Raw genomic sequence first — 22,355 nt, forward strand, 5'->3', positions numbered from 1 at the left:
GCTTCAGTATTAGTATACCACATTGCAAAGATAAGGGCCACATTTATGCAAACGATAAGAGTTTATTACCTGCTTTTCCGCGAAATGGTACTGGCAGAGTTTTTTCCACAGCTGTCTGTCTTCACTAAGCATGTACAAAGTTGGGGTCACTTGACCCAGAGTAATAATGTCCCAGCCATCAGAGAACCTGTATAAGATGTTATTCAGCATATGGAGAGGGAGATCGCTAAGCGTAAGACCATTGTTGACTTGCTGGAAATAAGAGTTGAAGACTTTTAGCTACAAAAACTTGACAGTATAAGGTACAAATAAGATTCTTACTTTAGAGGTATCTTGGGTCTTAGTTCAGTTTGTACAAAACCATTGAGAAATATCTATGGTTAATTCTGTGACACTTTGATTACTTGGCTACCATTATTCTCTAACTGCTGTTGTTGAAAACTTAAATGACTACAGGTACAGAAGGAGCTACAGACTGTAGCTTTATAACTTCCAGCTTTCCTACTGTTAAAACAAACGTATCCTAAATTCTTTATTTAAATTTAAAATAATTTTAGAACACTTCTGTTCTCAGAAAATAATTCAAGAGTATACAGTCTTGAAAGTTACGATATATTCAATTCCACCTTTGAGAGAAGGATGCTAAAACCCTAATTATAATAAAGCTATGAACCAACTGTTTATAATTTGTACGATAACTAGTTTCTCAATTTTTATTAAACAGAGCACATGAATCTGCCTTAAAACAACTAGAATACAGAACTGAAGAACAGAAATACAGAATGAGAACACTACGGAAGTCATAGGCAGAAGAGAGTAGGTTAATTTCTTAATTCTGGAGATAGCTCCCCTCATGTGTAAATGAGGAATTCTGCAAGGGGTGACAAATCAGAGCACTGAGAAAATTTTCACTAAGAGTATATACCTCTGCTGAACTTTCTCTTTATCGGGGCAACTTACAGCACAACTCATAGATGACTGAATCTGGAGCCTATACTGCCAGGTGGCACAAAGACCAACAGGGCTGAAGGCGGTGTCCCAGCTGGCAAGGGAGGGAGGGTGGGGCAGCCGCCGGCCCCACCTAGCAGAGCTGCCCAGTCGCAAGGCACTGGCAGCGCAGCAGCTGTACTCTAGCAGGCTCTCACTTATGTCAGTTTATTTCACAGCCATTCATCTCACTTATAGACTAGACTTTCCATCATGTCATCTGTTATAAACATCTCTGGAACTATCATTCTGTTCAGAAACATGTGAGCATTACAGATGCAAGATTTCTCATCGGTTATTTCAGCCAACGAAAAACATCTCAGATGGAAGTGGCATGCTGGAAAGAAACAACCGCAGCAACTGCAGCATCTCAAAACTGTCTATGCTGTGGTTGCTTGGTATATGAAAACTGCTGGCACTGGGGTCCCCATTTCTCCTTTCTATTCCAAAATTAGCTGTTTTATTCAGATACCTGGCACACACAGAAAGGACAATTTCAAAATTTCATAGCTGAAAGCAAACAGATGAAATGGTTGTATGACTTTACTGTGTGCAACGTCCTGCAGCATTTTTTCCTCCAGGAGTAACCCAGACAGGTTAAAAAAATTGCCTGCTTATCATCAGAAGTTTCCACTATAAAGGAAAACCTGGAACAGTGCATACCACATGCTTTGAAGAAAATCACATGATCAGAATCCAGATGCTGAAGTCATTATCCTTTTTTACAAAAAGCAACTGTGCTTATGGATAAAGCTGTAAAATTGCTACTTGAATATTTTATTTCTGTTTTCTTGATCCACCTCTAAAATTCCTTTTAGATTTTTTATTTCTTCAGTAGTAGAACACTTACTTTGGAATTAAAAAATTGGTATTTTTCCCATCTCTATCTGCCAATCCAGAGACAAGCCTTTTGAAATTGATTTGGGTGAGAAAAACAATTACAGCTATACATCTCTACCACAAACCAGCAGTACAGGCACTGTAGCAGCCCTCATTAGAAAAGAGCTACTAAAACATTAGAAAATTAAGTTGATTCCATTTTGTTAATTTCATATTACTTCTCAAAAAGCAAAGAAAACAAGTAAAACCATTTAAGATTTGAAACATTGTTCACTTACAAATCCTAAACCAATGTTCAATATAATTCCATTGCTCCAATTACTTTTAGCATGATTTAATAATATACCTTGTTCATCTGAAGGTTTTTTAGTTGTTGTTGCCACAGAAGGATAGTTTCTAATCGGCAAATCCAAATATTGATGTTCCCTACCAACACAGATTTTCCTACTCCCCTGATCAGTATACAGAGAGTAGAACTCAAATCCTGTAGAAGATCTTTGATTAATCGTGGATTATATTGGTCTTCCATGACTGGAAAACAAAAGAAACCAAATACAATTTTGGTTAACTGAGTTAACCAAGCTAATACAGTTAGCTCAAGCTAATCAACACTTTCTTAGATGAACTAATGACAACTCAACCGTTTATGTACAAATAGCTGCCCTAATTCCCACCATGACATTCATTAATGCTGTTCCATAAGCACAAGCTCAATAATTAACAATTTCACAGGCAAATTTGATGTAACATTTCGTGCTATGCATTTAATAAACTTAATGCTGAACAACTAGATGTAAACCCAATTTCTTCTGTTCAAAGATGATAGTATTCCGCTTAGTGTGGCTACCAGAGAAAAATTTTTTCAATATTATGTAAGAGATTTTTTTAAAATAAACAATAACAAAGAGCAGTTATGTACTTTAAATCTCGGTACATCACTCAAACTGAAAACCTAACTTGTTCTTAATCTAAAAGCTTTCACATTTCATAAAGAGTATAATTTAATAGTAAACAATAGTTTCTGAATAGAACCTAATTGTCATTTAACCTTACCAGTCTGTTTCAACAGACGTGATTCAATAATCAAGAAAAAACACCTTATTGCAACTATGGGATAGGAAGTATGAAACCTTTCACTAACTAAGCTATTGGTTTGTTTTACAATGTGAAAATAGTAATAAAGCTAACACACACACACAAAAAAAAAAATAATCAACTGATAGCTTAGTCACAGTGACTCAATCTGAACAAGCATGCTACAAAACCTTAGGTCTTACCCTTTCGCACAATTTTGTCCAAAATGTTGAAGTAGTTCTTCTGTGCTGCACCACTCAGTGAAGTTAATTGGGATTTTGCAATTAACTGCAAAAGCTAGGAGAAAGAATTAAAACTCAGAAGAATGACAGAAGGATGGTTTCAAATACACACTTTCAGTACATATATTCACCTACAACAGTCTACAGCACGGCAGCCATCTTTTGTGTAAACATAACTACAGAGTTCAGAAAAAGAAGCAACACAAACGCAGAAAGCTTTAGGCATTCCCCCTGGCATCCCATGAACAACTCATGAAGAGATGCACATTTTCAAAATACTATACAAATACTAGTGTTTATCTCTGTGATACAGCACATGACATACAGTCTTTATAAGCTGTAATGAAACAATGGAGGGAGTCTGTTTCAGAGGCTCACAAATAGAAATGGGGTCTTTGATGTGGCTGGATCCTGAATGCACTGACAGATTTGGTGGCCAGGAACATTACTCTGAACTGATGCCAACTACCAGACTTGCAACTTCTGAGTGAAAGCATCATACTGGTCAAACAGAGGTGTGATGGGCTTAGCACACTACTTTCTGCTCATGGAGAGGAAGCGCTGTATTTTACCTAAGAAGAAACCACAGCAATCTAATAATGAGCAGTATACATACTGGTTTAGTTTACTATGTAGTTAAGGGAAAGATGCATTTCCTGGCTGTCCACGTTTCCTCTAGAACCACTGTGAACAGAAGAGTGGCAAGAACAGTGGGAATGGTCTAGGGAAGTAACCAGAATAGCTTAAGTTCTTGCTGCACATGAGTACCAGGCTATAACTACTAGAGGCAGCCCTTGCTCCATTCTGACACCTTTGTTTTCAACTTTCAGATTCAGTTTTGTAGCTGACAAGAACCATCGCCTCTTCAACAAAAACCAGTCTCAGTACGAAATATAAGAGAGACTTCGATGTTATGACAGTATTGCAATGTTTAGAAGCGTGGCACTGAGTTTTACAATTGCAATTCACAAGGCTGAGTTCAGAACAAGTGTTCTCAATACATCAGAAAGGGAAAACAGGGAGCAGAAACCAGCATCCCCTACAGAGTGCTCGAAACCCTAACCTGCAAAGCTGTGCTTTGTAGGACAGCATCAACTACTGGCACAGAGGGTGAACAAAGACTAAGCCTGCCAAAAATTATTTTGTATCTTCATTTCTAAACCATTGATTTGACACTACGCTCAACATTAATTTTCCTTTGGAGGAAGAGAGAATACACCTGTTCTCTCCATGATTTAATAATGTTCGTTCTGGCTTCTCTGCATGATCCCTGACAAAACATTATGTGCTATGAAAGGAGGAAATAATTCTGATGGATTTAAACACAAGCAATCAGTTTATACAGTTTTTGAGACTAGATATCAGGACCTCTTTCTTGGCGTTTTCAAAGCCTTTTAGTTTGATTAATAATTTAGAGCACAGCTAGAGGTCTCTGGCAGTTTGCCAATTCAAGCAAGTATGTACATTTCTCTTCATTAATTTAAAAAAAATCAGTTATGTCACTCAGGATAAAGATCAAATCAAAGAAACAAATTCCACCTGGTTGATTTTGGTGAAGATTCCCATTTCGGTGAAGGTTAATATGCAAGGATTAAGACAACTTTAGCAGGGGCACAAGTACCAAAATCTGACACGAGTTTAGTCTTACCTATATGTGCATAGCCATGGTTTTTGTTGTCTACTAGAGATTATAACTTTGAATGGATCAACTGTTTATTCAAATGGAAACTTTTTGAAGAAAGACCATCCATATTAAACTCAATGTATCAGACATTTAACAGCTAAGAAACTATCATTATACCACAGCACAAAAAAGTACAGATGATGATCCCCCCACTGCCCACCCTAAAAGGGTCCTGGGCAGACATCCACATTAACTTTGAAGGATGATTGGAAGGTCTTTAGTTAGTTGGAGAATCAAAATGGATCATCTTGGTGGTCTGGGATCAAAAAAGAGCTATCCAATAGGGCTTGGTATTTAAAAAAAAAAAGTCTTCTTGATTTATATCGTACTATCGTAAATGCAAGAAGCAGAACACCACACATAAAAGTAACCATCATTGTGTTCATGCATAACTACAGGTAATTCTTAGAGGAGCAGAAACAGAAACTGCTGCACTGCATTAAGTGAGATCTACACAAAACATCTCCACCCTTAGAAACTTCAGGGAAGTAAATGAGAACTTGTATAGAACAGATATGGGATGACCCGCTTCTTACGTTAGGTCTCAGTTGCAGACTGGCTTAAAACCTGATAGACCAGATTAAACACCTTTTTTAAAAATCTGTTGCAACTTCACATATTACTGACATCCACACAGATGTTTTAATTTGTTAGATACAACACTACAAATGTTTCTCAAGTCAACAAGTTCTACAGCTACAGAACGAGCAGCAGCTGCCATTTATAATGATCATGTTTATGAGGAGTAATTTTTAAGGTCTTAGACACACAGTTTCTGTACCTGTTGATAAAAGCCAGCTTGCCTCATTCACCTCAGAGGAACAGATGCAAAGATATAATTAAGTTTTTGTAACTGTAAAATAATTCTAAAATTAAAAAAAAAACCACTCAAATTCTGAAGTGTTGAAAGGATTTTGGAAGTCTGCCTGCTATTCTAAATCCACCCTAATTTCTTAGGGCCTACTATTACTCTAGTAACAGTTTGGATCACAAAGCCAAATTTCTGAATTTTAACATATTGCTCCTTTCTCAACAATCTTAAGCCCAGCTAACTCAGCCATTTTATATTCTTTGGCAAACAGAAGAGAAACTAGTCAACGTGTTTATGTCATGCATTGCCCTTTGTTCCAATCAACTGTCTTGAGCAACCCAGCTTAGGCACTTCAGCATCTAAAAAACGTAAAACTCTAGGCTTGGATTCATTCTACCTGTTTACCATTCAAGTGAAGCACTCAAGGTTGACGCTATTTATAATAGAAATCACCTTTTTTAGGTGCCTTTTTTTTTTTCCTCCCTACTGTTCATGGCTGGAAAGTCTTGGAAGAAATCAAGGTCCTTGTTTCTGCTCCCAAAACAGCATTAAAAAGCAATGTTCTAAACTGCTATGCATATGTATACCAAAAAACCTGCAAGTGGAATAAAATAGGTTAGGTACCCTAACCACTAGCCTGGAAGCAAATCCTTTTTGCTTTGTTTCCTTTGGTCCCACACCTCTTGTTTTTCTGGAAGTAGAACACACTGTCTCAGCTTCACAAGGATGGGTAGAATGTGTTTTCTCTGCAAATACTCCACAGCCTGGCGGTAAGGGTGTTCTCCTGGTATGTTTTATTTAATTTTGATTTGTATCTTTTCAAGTTCTGGATGCATTCCAACCACTACATTACTTGGGAACAGCCTCACTGCTGAACTGAACTGTAGTCCCGATGCGTCTCACATTTTGAGCTTCCCTAGGAGTTGGGACAAGCACTTTACTGTCTCAAGTTAAATGACAAAAAAACTTAGGGTAGAGAAAGATCAGTATCTCCCAGAAAAGGTACTTCCAAGTGGGCAGCTGGTTAGGCATTGAGGAAACTAAGGCATAACATTATGTGGCTCCCTAAAGTACAAGTCACATAGTTTTAGAAAACAGGCAGATAGCACCACTGTCCAGAACTTTCAGGTTCCATGCACTTAATTCTCAACATAAGATTAGACCTGACCCAGAGAAGCTAACAGTAGTGAGAGACTTTCCAAGGAATCATGAGATTAGCCTATCATAATTGTTTCTATGAACTTCATGTCACTACGTTATTTGTAATAGACAGCTTGCAGTAAAACTAATTTCTGGAAGATGTGGAGAAAAAAAAAAGAGGAAGACTGAAAAAGCTGGATTCTCAAGTTTTAAGGGATGTTAACAAGGTAAATGCATATATATACATGTGTGTGTGTGTGCGCATGTTGTCCTGGGGGGGCGGGGGGGAAGTGTGCAGTGAATCACAGGACTGTTAAGAAACTGCAGAATATTTACACATCAAATATTCTTCTGGAAATTGCCATTTTAAGCACATTTAAGATGTAGTAAAGTATATTTAAGATGTATTAAAGCTTTGCTATTTTTGGTTGTATAGGTATTATTTTGCCTTTAAAGAGAGTTCACTACCCAGACTGATGAACAACAACTGAAACTACCATCAGTGTTTCACTGTAAACACATAGCATACTGGCCATCACCATTCTCCTCAGGCTACAGGCTTTCATAGAGCAACGTAACGAATTTTCACCGAATAAAAATTACTCAGTTTAACATTGCTTCATGCAGTATAAATTACATTGATCAGGATATTTATACAGTCACAAATCATGAGCTGTTCAGTGCAAAATTATTTCTTTTGTAAACACAGGCACATCAGCAAATGCATTTTTAAAATATGCATATAAAAGAAAGAGCTTACTTTGACCACATAATTGAACCTTCTGATGTCCTGAATTGCACTTGAAAAGTCTAAGCGATTAAAAGCTTCTCCCAAAGTGCAATAGCCATGTCTCTGAGAAGAAGAATAAACACACTTTAAATGGAAAGAAACAAAGATACATTTGAGGAAAATATTCAGAAAAGCACTCTGCCATGCAACTGGTGATTATGTATACCATGCTCCCTGGAAATATAACGTATATGGACTGAAGATTGATTTAATTTCTTAACAGATGAAACCAGATATGTTACTTCGAACTACCAGGTACACACACAAGCACAGCAAGGCCTTTGAATACTAATCATGCACTCTAATCATTGGTATTTGAGTGTCCCAGGAATCTACTCCACTATTGCATGGCCACAATGCTGGCACTCTCTCTCGTAGCTATCCTGCTCCCCATTTGCCTCAGCACAAGGTAGAGCTTGTTTGTACAGCAGTCTGAGCTTACAGCCATAAGCATTAACTGACTGAGTTTATGTTCACATTGGAGGGTAAGAACACAGCTACTTGCTCCTGCGATTGGAAGAACAACTTATCTCAACATCTAGAATTTATTTTCTGAGTGCTAGAAGTTTAGGCATAATTCTCCTTAGGTACCAAGAGCAAGAGCAATTCATTTTCTTTCAGTACTTCCGCATAGGTGTCTTGAAGTGAAAATGGAAGTTCCAGAGACTGTTGTGGAACTGCTTAAGGTGATAGTAGCAGCCTGAAATGACATGGGATCACATAAGCTGGGTAAATCTAGAGCCCCAAAGCCACATGGGAGCCTTGAGCAAACATAACGAGGCTAGAAGAACCCTACAACTGGTGAAAAAGATACTTGCTGAGCAGCGTGCTAGTATGGCTTATCAGCCCAGGGAATAAATAATTATTTGAAGTTCATTCCTAGACATACTGTCTTGGTGACTTATGTGATGGTGAAAAGATGGCAGTACAACTTAACGTCCCTTTTTGCAATCCAATGAAAGCTAACGCTGGATGTACCCCAGTGGGACAGGAGACAGTTAACTATTCACTGCAGAGTGGTGGTAATTCCTGCCTATCGGTTAATGACCAAATTCAGGATTGTACTGCTTGCTCACCCAGTTAATATACCCGAGATCCAGGCATGCTGCATACTTCACAATATGCACAACTTGTGTGGCTAATAGCAGTGAATTAACTTACAGGCAATAAAACTTTTGTTGAAATTTAAATATTTGTGGCCGTTCTCTGGCTAAACAGTTATCAAAAGGCCATGCTTAAATATATTAACATGAGAGGTACATTTCCTTGAACAGCTGGGAGCAGATTTCTATGAAACTTCAGCTCTACCTTTCCCAAAGTACCATAATGACAAAAGTATTCAAAGAGCATCTCCTACTTAATTTCAGCTATATACCTGCACTTGTTTTGGTTTTCTTTATTTTCAGTGCCCTCCCATAGCATGTTTCACATATTTCCTATCAAGACCTTCCTACTCCCATCATTTTGCCCAAAAATTCACTATCCAGTTTGGAAAACTGTTTCCTAGTTGCAAAACAGCCATTTTCAAATCAAGTAAGATTGCAACCTGTAAGGAAAACTAAAGCCTCTGTAAATTATGTTTTATATTAGCTTAAGTTGTTGCTCTGAATTTTTTGGTTCAAGTATGCTTATTCCTTGCTACTTTTTCCCTCTGCTACTTAACTTTTAACTTTGTATTCTAAGCTTTTGAATTTATACAAGGAATTACTTGATAAAGATGGTTAGAATTAATCACTATCTCTGTTTTGTTTTTTATATATGTAAAAAAAAAAACCCAAAAAACAGGAAGGGTGAGTGGTCTGCTGCTGTGGACAACAGCAGTAACAAGAATAAACTAATTTGTACACCAAGATATTTTGTCCACTCTCTGAATGGACAAGAAAGCCAAGCAGATAATCGTACATCACTAGTACACTAACTTTTGCATAATTAGGGGAAAAAATAATCCCAACATACAGGTTATAAGGGACAGCAATGAGTAATTTTAAGCGATTTGTGTTTTGGCCTGAATGTAGTTTGAAAACTCAGCTTAACAACCTTATCACTCAAAACACCATAATGACTGATGACAGTCTGTCATCCACCCTTCCTTCTTACCCTAAATTTGAGACGGCACAGATGGAAAGAGCACACTTGAGACTTTTGCAGTCCAATGTAAGTAACTACAGCTATCACAGATGAAGATAACTGGCAAAGAGGGCTATGAATCTGGTGAAATGCTTTGTAATACCCTTCAGATGTAGAAGGGCAGCCTCCAGGTCACTGGCCTGCAAGGTGAAGTCTTCCAGTGTCTCCTCTATGTAAGCTCTCTCCACAACACCACGCTTTCCCAAGAACAGAGTTCCTCATGGTCCCCCTCAGCTCTAACATGCAAAACCAACTTTCACCTGCATGGCTTATCACACTCACCTCCCTCTCTCGCCTCTCCTCTCCTGGCTGGCACTACTGTGTGGATGAAAAACATCCTTACAGGTGTCCAAGTTCCACCCATCCCAGATAACCATAGGAATCAACATAGGAATGAAACTCAAACTTCAGGACAGTTTATCATTACATGCAATGGATGTATTTTAACACTTGGCTTTCCAAGAGGTCATTCCAAGATCTTTCATGTTCCCTTTACAGCTGCATGATACAGTTTGTATCCCAAACTGAAAGCATCTAGACTTTGTTGAATACAGAGCTCCTCTTTGTAAAGCCTGGAACTGAAGTTTTACTTACTTACATTCAAATTTACACCAAGATTCCAAAATATCAGGTAGCTGCCTAAACACATGTTCTTTGGCGATGTTACTCTGGTTTTGCAAATACTTTCATTTTTAGTTCAAAGACACACAGCAGAGATAGAGACAGATGAGCTTGGAGAAGTAGTTGAGAACTATATGTCCATCCTTGCAAGTTCCCACATCTCTGCCACAATGACCCACATAAAAGTCACTTTGATAGCTGCCTTTGCCTCACCATGTGCAGGTGTACTATGTTGCCAATGAAGAGACAGTTGAATATAACCCCTAAAACCACATGGCACAAATGCTTTTTTTTTTTAGTATACTATTTGACAACTAAGAAGCACAAAGATTGCAGTAATATTCCCACAGAATGCAGGACTTACTTCCCTGGTGCTTTCTTTATGAACATAAATCCACTTTTCACGATAAAAACCTAAAATAAAATCAAAATATAAGCATTTTTAGGCTTTGTTACTTTAGGTAATGCCTTCTAGAAAGAAACTGAACAAAACAGACCATCCTCAATAAAATGCTTTATAAGATAGAAGAGATGGTAAGAATAGTTTTAATGAAGGAAGTTTATAAAGGCTGAAAAGGATGACTAAAAGTTTTCAGATGTACTTCAGAAAAATAAAGGAAAAGTTAGATAATTTTATAAATCAAACATAAGAGTCAGCACACAATTGGCAGATGTAGCACAACTTTTGTCAACTGTGTACCAACGGTCAACTTCTCCTAAAACCCCTGGCCTTCTTTAATCCAACAGGCTCCTTAGCACATAATACAGGGAAGTACAGAAATGAGCAACTTTTTTGTTCATGAACACTCCACACCTCTAACCTATTTTCTTCTGCAAAGGTGCCTGCTCTGCATCCACGTGGTTCAGCTAGTTGCAGAATGCTGCAGGGAAGTCAACTATACAAGACTAATAAAGACAGCTAGGTAGACCTTTAACTTTCAGAAGTCTGGCATGCTTTCATTTGACAACATACTCTTACATATAGCCACTGTAATCTTTTGAAATACTTTATGCCCAGAGAAGCCTTGGGAAGCTCGCAGCTTTCTAGAAGACCACCTCTGTTACAATTTTGGGAATATACAAATAATGGAGATCATTTCAAGATCAAAGCATTAGAAATGCCAAAAAGTTGCTTACCAACTTACCATTTTTTACCTAGTCTACCAAATTCTTTGCTTCAGCAAGTTTACCAGCAAGTTTACTTGCTGTCATACATGTATTTGCAGTCTAAAATACAGGTGATCTTTTAAAAATGAGAACTGACAAAAACGACTTTGATATTTTAATTTTTTTTTAAAAGGGACTATTTTCAAGAAACTAAATGAAGTCTTCACCAGAGCTATAGGTATTATGACAAAATTTATTTATGAACTGATTCTAGAGCTGTAACATTACTTGGAATTTGAATTAAACAAAAATGAAACAGTTTGTTTGGTAAGCAGAAGTTTCCATAACCATCCAGAAGAACTTAATCTAAAACTAGTCCACAAAACAAAACAGTGACTAGTGTCAGAAGGCATTTGTTATTCAGGAATTACTATTCTTAAGTGGATTACCTTTGGAGCTTTGAAAAATCACACAACAGATGATTCATGCCACAGTTCAATTAAGATGTATCACTTCTGACACTAGAATTTGTTGCCAATACAAAAGCAAACTTAACTCAAAAGGCTACTCTATAGATGAATATAAATGAATGGCTAGTATAAAATTTTGCTGAATCTAGCAGAGTCTTCTAAAATAAATGAAAAAAAACCCACCAACCAACCCGGCCTTACATTGTGAATCTGTGTTATTCCTAAAATGATCTTTTTTCCGTTTCTTGGCTGCCAACTCACAATCTTCAGTACTGTATATCTCTTCATCTTCATCATCACCAGTTAAGATGCTGAAATAAACACATCTAATTAGAACAGCAGTGATTAATTATTCAAGATGCATACAGCTTATAATTCTCTGCATTAAACTCTGCCAGCTGGGGAAAAAAAAAATATCATATTTTTAATGATATTCCTCTAACTGATGGTCTACAGCAACACGTATCTTAAAAGAGAAGCTATCTTGCTCTTTTCTTCCCAGTGGGGTTGAATTCTGTGTCAAAATGATTAAGTACACAAAAGTATCTTCCTAATAGGTATCTTGTAAGTCATTACTGACATTTAGGAAGACTACTGAGGAGACAGTATTAACTGGACAGCTGGCTGGCTGAAAAGCTCTAGGGTAGAAAAAATTCATTATCTGAAATGGACCAAGCCTTGAAAAGAACTGTACGCACATGTAAAAAGTCAGTGAAGAATTACAGCACATCCTCATGCGGGCAGAAGGACAGGAAAGAAAGATACCTCTCTTACTACTGTCAACTTTGGGGCAAAGAAAGTCTTTCTTTTAATAAATGCCTGAATCACAGTGCTGTACATAATTTAGGCGTCACAACAATGTTTTATCCATTATTTGTACGGCATCAGGAACCACATGGTCTACCCTCCTCTCGCCCAGACAAAATCAACTATACCTGTATCACTTCTGACAGTTAACTGTGTAACCTAAGACTGAGACTATACTGAATAATTTTATATATATATAGTGTGTATACATAGATAGTGTGAGTATATATAAATACAAAATTATGTATGAAGAAACTATTAAAAAGTTGTTGGATAAGCTAACCTTTCTAAAATTCATATACATTTAAAAACTGCCTGTGCTACATAAAGTCTACACAGTTTCATAAAGTTTTGCTTTCCATTTTTGCAGATAATTATAAGGAACAGCAATACAGGTAAGAACGGGTGCTCATTTTTCTAGCACAGAGAAAGAAGATACTTCATATGAAGGCCACAGTCTTGTACAGATAAGCAGAGTAACTAAAGAAACATGGTAGCAAAGCTTAACTGTAGGACTATTTTATTTCCCCATTATTATCCTTTGACAAGGAAGTGGTACACAACCCCCTTCCCACTCATTATTTTTTAATCCAAAATTTGACAGATGAATCTATCAACATCAACTTCAAATTGCACCAGCAACAGCTGAACACTGTAAAACTGAAGGATGCTAGTTCATTCAAAAATAACCTGTACTTGGGCATTAAGTTGCAAAAATCAGATTTTATTACTGTATGGCTACTAGTTTATACAGTTAAAATTTTCAGGCTTGAACCATCTGTTAAGAAGGATGACTAAGCAACACTGTAGAAAAACTTTGTTTTTCAATTGCTCTAATCAGTAAATGCTAGCTCAGCTTAAAGACACACAAGTTGAGAAGACTCAGAAAATTGTTTTCATCTCAGGTTTAAATCCTGAAAAAAGCTAGCATACCTCTGCATTCAGATAGCGTTCAATCCAAGGAGAAGGCCTGAATTCATGTCTTACCATTTTTAAAGCAGAGGATAAAGACTCAACAACTTTGATATTCTATGCAACATTGCCAGATATCATATCTGGTCATACAGAAAAAAAAGTTTGGAGAAAAGGAACTGGCAACTGACAAAAGCAGAACATCAACACTGACAAGTTACTTTTATTATATAACTTTCCAATCCATCAGGTTTTTTTTCCTGAAGCTAACATAAAGAAAATTTCTTTTTAAGCTCACTAAAATCATTAAATTAATGTTTTAGCATATTGACTGCATCGCCACAACATGTGAGAAGTTATTACAGAATCAGAAGAGTGGCTACAGAATGAGAAACAGAGCCCAAAGCTCCCAGACCAAGCTTTATTGTCCTAACAAGACTAGAGAGATATCGCCTGATACTCTGCAATATAATTCTGGCAGAACAGAAACATGCCTGTTCCCATTGATCCAGTGCAATGGGGAGAGGAGGGGAGGCAGCATTCCTGAAGGTCAGCTTTAGAAGAGGAAGGTTAACCTGGCACAATTCCTTCTTTTGTTCCTAGAGAGGAAGTTTCCCTAGAAGGCAGTTTAGACCAGTAATGTATCTTTAGTGATTTAAAGCTCCCCCTTGCCCCCCCAATAATATACACTTCCTCAAGCATGAGATAAACAAGCAAAGCAGCTTAAGGACAGTCAATTAAAACAAAGAATTGTGAAGATGAAGAGGGCTATTTCAAATACCTTTGTCTGACATCCACATTCCCCTGTGACATTCCTGGAATTAATGCCATTTTAGATAAAAACATGAATTTTACTATCTCTGAGGATCCTCTTGTATGAGGCACAGGTCCCACAGACATCAGAAGAATGGGACAGAAATCTTTAACCTTCCTTCCAGAAATCTGGAAAGCTGGCTGATGAGTAACAACACTGCTCCACCATTTCCAAAAGCAACCCCTGCCCCCATCCTGCCCTAAACACCAAGCTAAGATACAAGAAACTGAATCAAGTCGTGCGCATGCCATATGGTATAACAGAAGCCTTATTTAATGTTTTTACCATAAAACTGCACATAACATCTGAGTGCACCTGGAAGGATTTAAATACATACGTAATACCACCAGTTTACAGCTACTCTTACTTTCTTGTCTTGACAATGCATTTCTTCATAAAAAAATTATTCTAAAGCTTCCAAAAGCAAAGTACCTGGTGTCCTTAGAACTACAATACCCTACATAAAGCATGCAAGAATTTCAGCTTTTTCAAAAAATTAATTTTGTAACAGTATTTAATAATCTCTTGGGTACGACACTTAAAATCTGGAAAGCTCAACAGGGCTATCCAAACTCCAACTGTTCTTCCTCATCCCCTTGCTTCTTATGCTGTGGAAGAAGGAATGCCCTCAAGTCATGCAGTTACCTACAGAGACATGCTAAGTGTTTTAGAAGAGACTCAAAGCTTGACCACACATGGAAAATCCCAAGGTAAGTGCTTGCCCTAAATAACATTACAATATATTTGTCAAATGCCAAAATTATCTAAGACTAGATTCAAATCCAAGGTCTTCTATCCAGTGCCAGAACAACTTTTGTGAACACCAAATCTCACTTAAGGAATTAGACAAGAGACACCGCAGACTCAAATGACTACCCTGCCAGCCCAAGTAGTTCCTACCAGCCTAACACACAAGAAAAGGAATATCACCATCATTGAAATCTTACTAGATTAGTCTGATTCTCTTTCTTTTACCTCAAAGGGAAAGCATAAACCAGCTTTACTCCTAAACTGAAGGCTATTGAGAGCTACTTATATACAATTCTGTAAGTCAGTGCTGTTCTCTCCCCCACCAAGCTTCAATGACACAGTGCCACGGCACGGGAAATGTCTGTCTGTGTTAGGATTTACAGATACAAACTGCAGGTAGTCATGGCCAGCATTCAGCCCACAGAGCTTGAATGAGCACTGCCTCAACCACATATCCAGCTACTGTATACCTTGAATACAAGGCACTCTTCACATACATAATAATATTAATTATCCAAATAAGAGCTACAGGAGTGAGGGTCTCATGTTTTTCCACCTCAGTTTCCATAAATGGAACTAATTTGAAGTGCAACTATTCAAACATTATTTCAAATCATTTAAGTTGTTCCTGCACAAGTGACTGTTTGTTCAAGGATGATTATCATTAGGTCCACTATTTCTGACTAATTCATCAAGTGGATTCACCAAGGCACTGGATGACTAATTCAATGAGGTAAAAAGTTCTATTTAAAAAAAACCATATACTTCAATTTATATAAGTTATTTACATGTCTTGAAGGTTTATTTCTGAATCTGTTTGTGAGTAGATCTTTAATTTCTGAAGGGAAAGTACTTGTAATTGACAAAGTCTGGCATGTAAGTCTATCTATACTTTCACAGAAGAGAATACAAGTAATAGTAAACACGGCTTCAGTCAACTACATAGCATGACTTTATTTCTTGCTAAAGGAAAACTGCTGCAACTGCTCCCTGGAATATAATACTCAAGTACTACCTTCAGCATAGATTTCTACAGAATATTTTGGTGAAAAGTATTATTTCATTTAATGAGCAAAAATAAATAAAATCCTTTTAGGACAGCCAGGCTGGCATCATGCCTATTCATAAGGCAGTTTAAAAAGAGACAAATAAGTACTTATAGAGTGTTTACTGTATGTTTCATCCACAAGGAAGTATTTTATTAAGCCTCATCCTTACCCAGTGCTATAGCATGTTAACAGATATCCTGAGCTGAACTGTCTACTCAATATACGCAGAGAATTGTTTCCAAATAGCTTAAGATGGTAGAGAGAACCAGCCAGCAAGACGCACCACACTGCTGTACTTCAATACAAAGCCCTGTACACGGGATGGAAGAACCCTGTGCCTGAGTACATGCTGGGTACAGAGTTGATAGGAAGCAGTTTTGCAGAATAGGAGCCAGGGGTCTTGTGGACAGTAAAGCTGAACATGGGTCAGCAGTGTGCCCTTGTGTTGTAAAAAGCCAACTGCACCCTGGTCTGAGTCAACAGAAGTGTATCCTGCAGACTGAAAGAAGTAATCATCTCCCCTTTATTTGGCATGAGAAACTGCATTTGGAGTACTGTGTCTAGTTTGGGGCTCCCCAATACAATAAAACCATTGCCATACTGGAACAAGTCCAGTGGGGAGTTACCAAGGTCATTAGGTACTGGAGCACACGATGCATGAGGGTAAGAGAACTTAACTTGTTCAGTGTTAAGAGGTGGTGGTGGAGGGAAATCTGATTACTGTCAATATCTAATACGAGGTTATAAGGAAGATAAAGCTAGACTGTAAAGTTAACAGAAGCGGGCAGTAATAAGTCAAGTGGTAATGGACACAACCTGTGATAATAGAAATTCTAATAAGATTTGTTAGAAGCGGGGGCACCAAAAATATCAGTGAGGATCATGGAACTTGGAACAGGAGCCCAAAGAGGAATCTCCATTCTTGGAAATGCACAAAGCTCAACTGAGCAAGGCCCTATACAACCTGACCTCAGTTGGCCCTGCTTTGAGTATGTGTTTGGACAAGACGACACCCAGAGGTACTTTCCAACCTAAATTGTTCCATAATACTGTGCAGATAGACATAACCTTTGCTGACAAACATCAATTAAACTCATAGATCCAAAGTTCAAATTGTAGTGAAATCACTCCCAAGCAGTGCTACTTTGGCAAAAAGTACCAACTTGAATTCTGTAGTCTAAGTTCAGACAATAAACATTTCTAACCGAATAGACAGAAGCAGAATTAAGAAAAAAAAAAAAAAAAGGCTACAGAATATGGCATGGTTTGGCTTTGGCAAGTAGCAAAAAGTGCAAGATGAAGATGGGGAACTGGGGAATCGCTACAGACAAGGGTATCTGCTGCAGACTAGGCTGCTCCCCAAGTTTCGGATTTGGACAAATTGGCAAGCTAGCCTAAGAAACCCAAATCATGAAACATGTCAGATTTAATGAAAACTTTTTTTTCCTTCCAGAGCATTTCATGGCCAGTCCCTTCAAATTAATTTAACTATTTTTGTCCTGAACTTTAATACCCTTGCATCTTTCCAAAACCAGTTGATTTTGATCTGTTTCTAGCAAGACAACTCCAGAGGAGTTCAATACTAAGGTCTTTTATGACTAAGGAAAAAACTCCAAAATCTAGCATTTTTGCTTGAAGCAGCAATAAAAATACCTCACCTCACTCTCTGGAGAAAAGATAACTACATCTCAACATATAATTAGGATCAGAAGAGCAAAAATCTTAATGATATTCACAAAAACAATTATCATTTATGTGATACTTGCTAAACAATATTCATTAGAGCAACCTACAAAGTATTATTTAGTAACTGTGCAAATAGCTATCAAAAATTAATTTCCCATCATTTGCCAACTATATTATTAAAGATATATGAAAGAGGGAAGAAAGGTATTTTTTCAATTTTTTTCAATTTTTTCAAAGGTATTTGAGACAACTTTTATGTTGGAGGCTTACTGAACACTCTTCCAGAGAAGCATAGTGTTTTTGTATCCACAGTGGCCAGACTATGTGGAAAAAGAAACCTAAATATTATCAGTGACAGATGAACACACAAATAAAAAAGACATTAAGAAAACAGTAGGTCAAGATAAGCTTAATAGTAAACCTTCACTGCTTCATAACTCTCTTGAGGTTTATTTCACAAATTTAGAAAACACAGGTGTACAAGTACAGGAAGTCCTAGCTTGCCACTAAATTCCCTCTAAATCAGATCAGTTACTGTATCATTTACTGGACTAACAGCAAAATCATGAATGTTCCCTTTTCTCATTATGAACACATTATGCTGAAATTTATGACCAAAAATGTTGTCCTTGAGAATGAGTTGTTGGTGAAGAAACCAAGTAGAAATTTGTTTGGACAAAGCTATTTATATCACATTAGTCTGTGGGCATTGCCTCAAGTATTACTCTATTTAACTAGTATCTTTCTCACCTGTTTTACAGGAGCACATACAGTCACATATTACCATAAAACTACCATTAATTGTGTATTTGGAGCAAAGGCATTATATGATGGCCATTAACACTCCCAATCCAACACCCAATCAGCAGAAAGTCTTCATTCACTTCCAGGTAACATTTCAATATGCCTGTTGAACTTGCAATTTATAAGTATCACTTTTATATTTAAGTAATACTTGACAGATTTTTTGTTTGGTTGGGTTTTTTTTTTTATTATTTTTGAAGATATATAACATAAGATGGGATCTATCTGCCTAATGTAAGAAACTCAGGAAGCAATGACAAAAGACAGACAATCTCCACAGAGGTCTCCTGTCTGCCCAACTAAATAAAACACACAGTTGCATTTGTACACTTCTAGCATATGCAGATGATGTCTACCACAAAAACTTGCAGTCTGAATGGAAATGAAGTCAATCTTCACCCTCCCACCTGCTATTAACGTATGCAGAATCACTTTTTTTTTTTTAAACTTACACAGTGTGACTGATATCATTCAGCTGACTATTCCCATCCTCAATTGCAGGACTGAAGGATTCACATTGTTTCCATCCATCTTCTGTTTTAACCCATCTCCATCCAGGGGATCTCCAGTCTTGGCCCAAAAATGGCATGGTTTCTCTATAAGCAGCAACAAGATTGTTTGTGTATTATTTAATTATTAAGAAAAGTTGCAAAACTTCTTGTCATTATTTCAGTTTTCTCTTTAACCTTAAAAAAAAATAAATGTAATGATTACCTTGAGGGAAGAAAGTTCTCTGTAAAGCATCCTTTTGAGAAACAGATTCAGAGGTTTCTTAAGTACTTTTTTGATTGTGTAACCTCATTTTTCTTGTCTTTCAGGATTTATTAGATCAAGATAGGTTTCCTAGTTCTTTAGAGAACAAGGAAAAGAATCATGGTAGTCCAGGAAAGGGATGATACCAAAATGAGCAAAATTGTATCTTGGATAATCTGCTCCACCATAATCAAACAGATTACTGTTTTTGAGACCTGATTAATAAATGGTTGTCAAAGAGTTTGACAGGCCACAACACCAATGTTGCTCCTTTTACTTTTTCTGAGGTTTATAAATACTGAGTTTGTGCTACACTGTATAGTCATGTTCCAGTAAAGGAATTTGCATTTTCCCAAATATTTTTTCAGTTGTTGTTGAAGGTCACCTCCCACCCTAGGCTATTAACTGGATACCAAGGACAAACGGAGGCTGCAACATAAAGTCAGTTGTGAAATGTCTCCTGAAATGCGCACAAACAGGTGCAAGTTATTACAGGTATATCATTTGAACAGTGTTCTGCTACCCTTTTTCAAAAGGGAGATTCACTTCTGACACGTTAACTAAGAATTTGAACAAAGCCATTTTGTTCACTTTGAAGACTTTGACCTTGCTAGCTTTTGCCCTCTTCTTCCCATTCATCATGCATACATGTTGTTCCTTATTTTAACTACAGATTTCACATGCAAGCTATATCAGCAAAATAGCATTATCGTATTTGAAGCATATGTTAATATATAACACCAACAGCTTTGTTCCTAACAAGTATGCATTTTTTAATATTTGATAGAATATTAGGCCACATCAGCCAAGCTTCACTATGAATTTATTTATCCATTGACACTCACTGCAAGATTTCAACACAGAATAAATGTTCTGTCATCCCCCCTCAAAAAAAAAAAAAAAATCACATTAAGTGTTTTCAAAATAATAACAACAGTATCAGGAAGTGCACACACACCCCCCACACCCTTGATGTCTGCTCCAGAAATCCTGGAAAACCATACTTAAGACAAAAAGCTTACATAGACATGAGTGATTTCTGTACACTTATGATATACTCAGCACATTATCTTTCTAAGAGAAAAAATAAAAAGCTATTAGAAAAATCACAGATTACTTTAACTTCTTTAAAATTACCTAAGCATTTGTGGAAGATTACAAAAAGTCAGTAATTCTGTGAGGTTCATACATGTTGACCTATTTTTTTTTTCCCCCCAAAGAAACAGATATTCTTAGTTCAACACATAGTTTCACTATTCCACCAGTTAAGAGTGCATCCATCAGTACCAATTCCACAAAATGACCTCAAAAGTTGTAGTTCATGGAGTCAGAAACATAAAAGTATTCTTTTAGTCACAGTGCATGTGCAAAAAAAAAAAAGCCAATGAAAAAAAATTGTTTCTCGATTCCTGTACAATTGATGTGTAGATCTGATTGTTTTTCAGAAGTAAGTGACCGAATTTTTAGAAGCTGCAGTGTGTCATAAACATCTCTCCTACACATCTCTTCCATATGAGAAGTGATCATAGAGTATGACTGCCTTGCACAGGTAAGAAAATTCCTTTTTTTGCTCTGCCTCCACTCAGACTTTGCTTGCCAGTACAGAATTGCACTACAGCATCCCTGTGGCTTCCAGACCAGAGGTTGCTTTCAAGAGTTCCAGTATACCCTCAGTAATAGCAAGCAGCTGTTTACTTGTTAAAACTTTCACTGCAACAGAAGATGAGCTCCCTAGACTTGGATTTTGGGGAAAGTGCAGTGGGACAGGGCTCTTTAAAGCAAAAAAGGACTGGGAAAGGAATGTGATCAGTACCTAACAACAAGAATTTTAGACAAGACATTGACCACATTTAACTTTTTCTAAAAACAAACAAGAGTTCTTCACTTTGCATCATACACCTTTTCTTCAGGAAAGGAGGAAACCACCAGAAAGAAGCGCAGAAGAGGAGGGCTGTGTATGCCAGCTTAGCGCATCTTGAGATCACAGTAACTGCTCCAGCCATCCTTGCACTTGTAAGGGAGTTCTGCTTTCTAGGAGGTAGGTAACTCACCACATGAGCAAAAATCACTGCAAAGCCATTCAGAGTTGCAGCAAATCATCCTATTACTCTGCCACTGTACTGGAGACCTCTTCCATCCTTGTCTTCCTATGCTTAAGAACACATCATTATGACCCAAACCATTCAGTAGCAAGGCTGTTGCCAACACGATGGGAACAGTCAAGGTTCTCCTGTTTCCTAACAACCCAACAGCACACCCATCTCTTTAGCATGCTAACAAAATCTCTTCAGCAGCTCGACTTTCAACAGAAACTGCTCCTTTACACTCTCACTACAGGCAGATAACTTCTAGACTGCCACCTTCTAGGAGCTAGCCAGTCAACCTCCATGACTCAGAGGTTGGTCTGCTTACATACTTCACCCCGCCCCATGTTTTTTTTCATATCAAATGACTGTCTCAAATCAAGTCCCAAAACTTCCTCAAGACCATGATTCATCAACTCCTCAGCTTTTCTCTCGCCTGCTCCCATTCTGATTGTTCTTTCCCCATACAACAACTTCAGTGAATCCAGGCCACGCAGTTCCCAACAGGCATCAATACTACTCCTCCTCCCCAACTGAACTGCCTACTCTAGGCTTCTTCCCTCCAGCCTGCTGCTGCCCCAGCCCTTGCTTCTCCCAGTTCTCCCATACTCACGCAGCCTACTGATATCCCAACGCCCACCCCTCCAGGCAGGCTCCAGACACCTCCCCCCCAGCCCCACTCCATCCTGGCCCTCACTCCTAGCCCCAGACCCATCTGCCCACCCTGACCCTAACGCCTTACCCCAAACTGCTCCAGCTCCACACGACCCTAACACCCACTCCCAAACCCCTCAAGCCACGCC

General features: G+C 37.7%; 1 protein-coding gene across 5 annotated transcripts in view; it reads right to left on the reverse strand.

The window, feature by feature from the left end:
• The window catches only part of FBXO25 (F-box protein 25), a 33,871-nt gene extending 11,651 nt beyond the window's left edge, over positions 1–22,220 (reverse strand). For 2 of the 5 annotated variants that reach the window (XR_004841375.1, XM_035889905.1), the window contains exons 1-9: positions 21,520–22,218; positions 19,430–19,460; positions 19,168–19,311; positions 12,095–12,204; positions 10,681–10,730; positions 7,539–7,631; positions 3,105–3,198; positions 2,174–2,358; positions 70–252 (exon numbers count right to left, since the gene is read on the reverse strand). Coding sequence is in view for 4 of the 5 variants with exons in the window: in XM_035889905.1 (XP_035745798.1) it covers positions 70–252; positions 2,174–2,358; positions 3,105–3,198; positions 7,539–7,631; positions 10,681–10,730; positions 12,095–12,204; positions 19,168–19,311; positions 19,430–19,460; positions 21,520–21,568 (939 nt within the window). In the remaining variant the exon portion in view is untranslated. Of the gene's footprint in view, positions 1–69; positions 253–2,173; positions 2,359–3,104; positions 3,199–7,538; positions 7,632–10,680; positions 10,731–12,094; positions 12,205–19,167; positions 19,312–19,429; positions 19,461–21,519 lie in introns of those variants that run through there. The other 3 variants (XM_035889906.1, XM_009634264.2, XM_009634266.2) reach the window with 3 other exon arrangements.
• Between the last annotated feature and the right edge of the window lie 135 nt (positions 22,221–22,355).

Source organism: Egretta garzetta, unplaced genomic scaffold, assembly GCF_000687185.1.
Source record: "Egretta garzetta isolate BGI_Z169 unplaced genomic scaffold, ASM68718v1 scaffold62, whole genome shotgun sequence".
Classification (NCBI taxonomy): domain Eukaryota; kingdom Metazoa; phylum Chordata; class Aves; order Pelecaniformes; family Ardeidae; genus Egretta; species Egretta garzetta.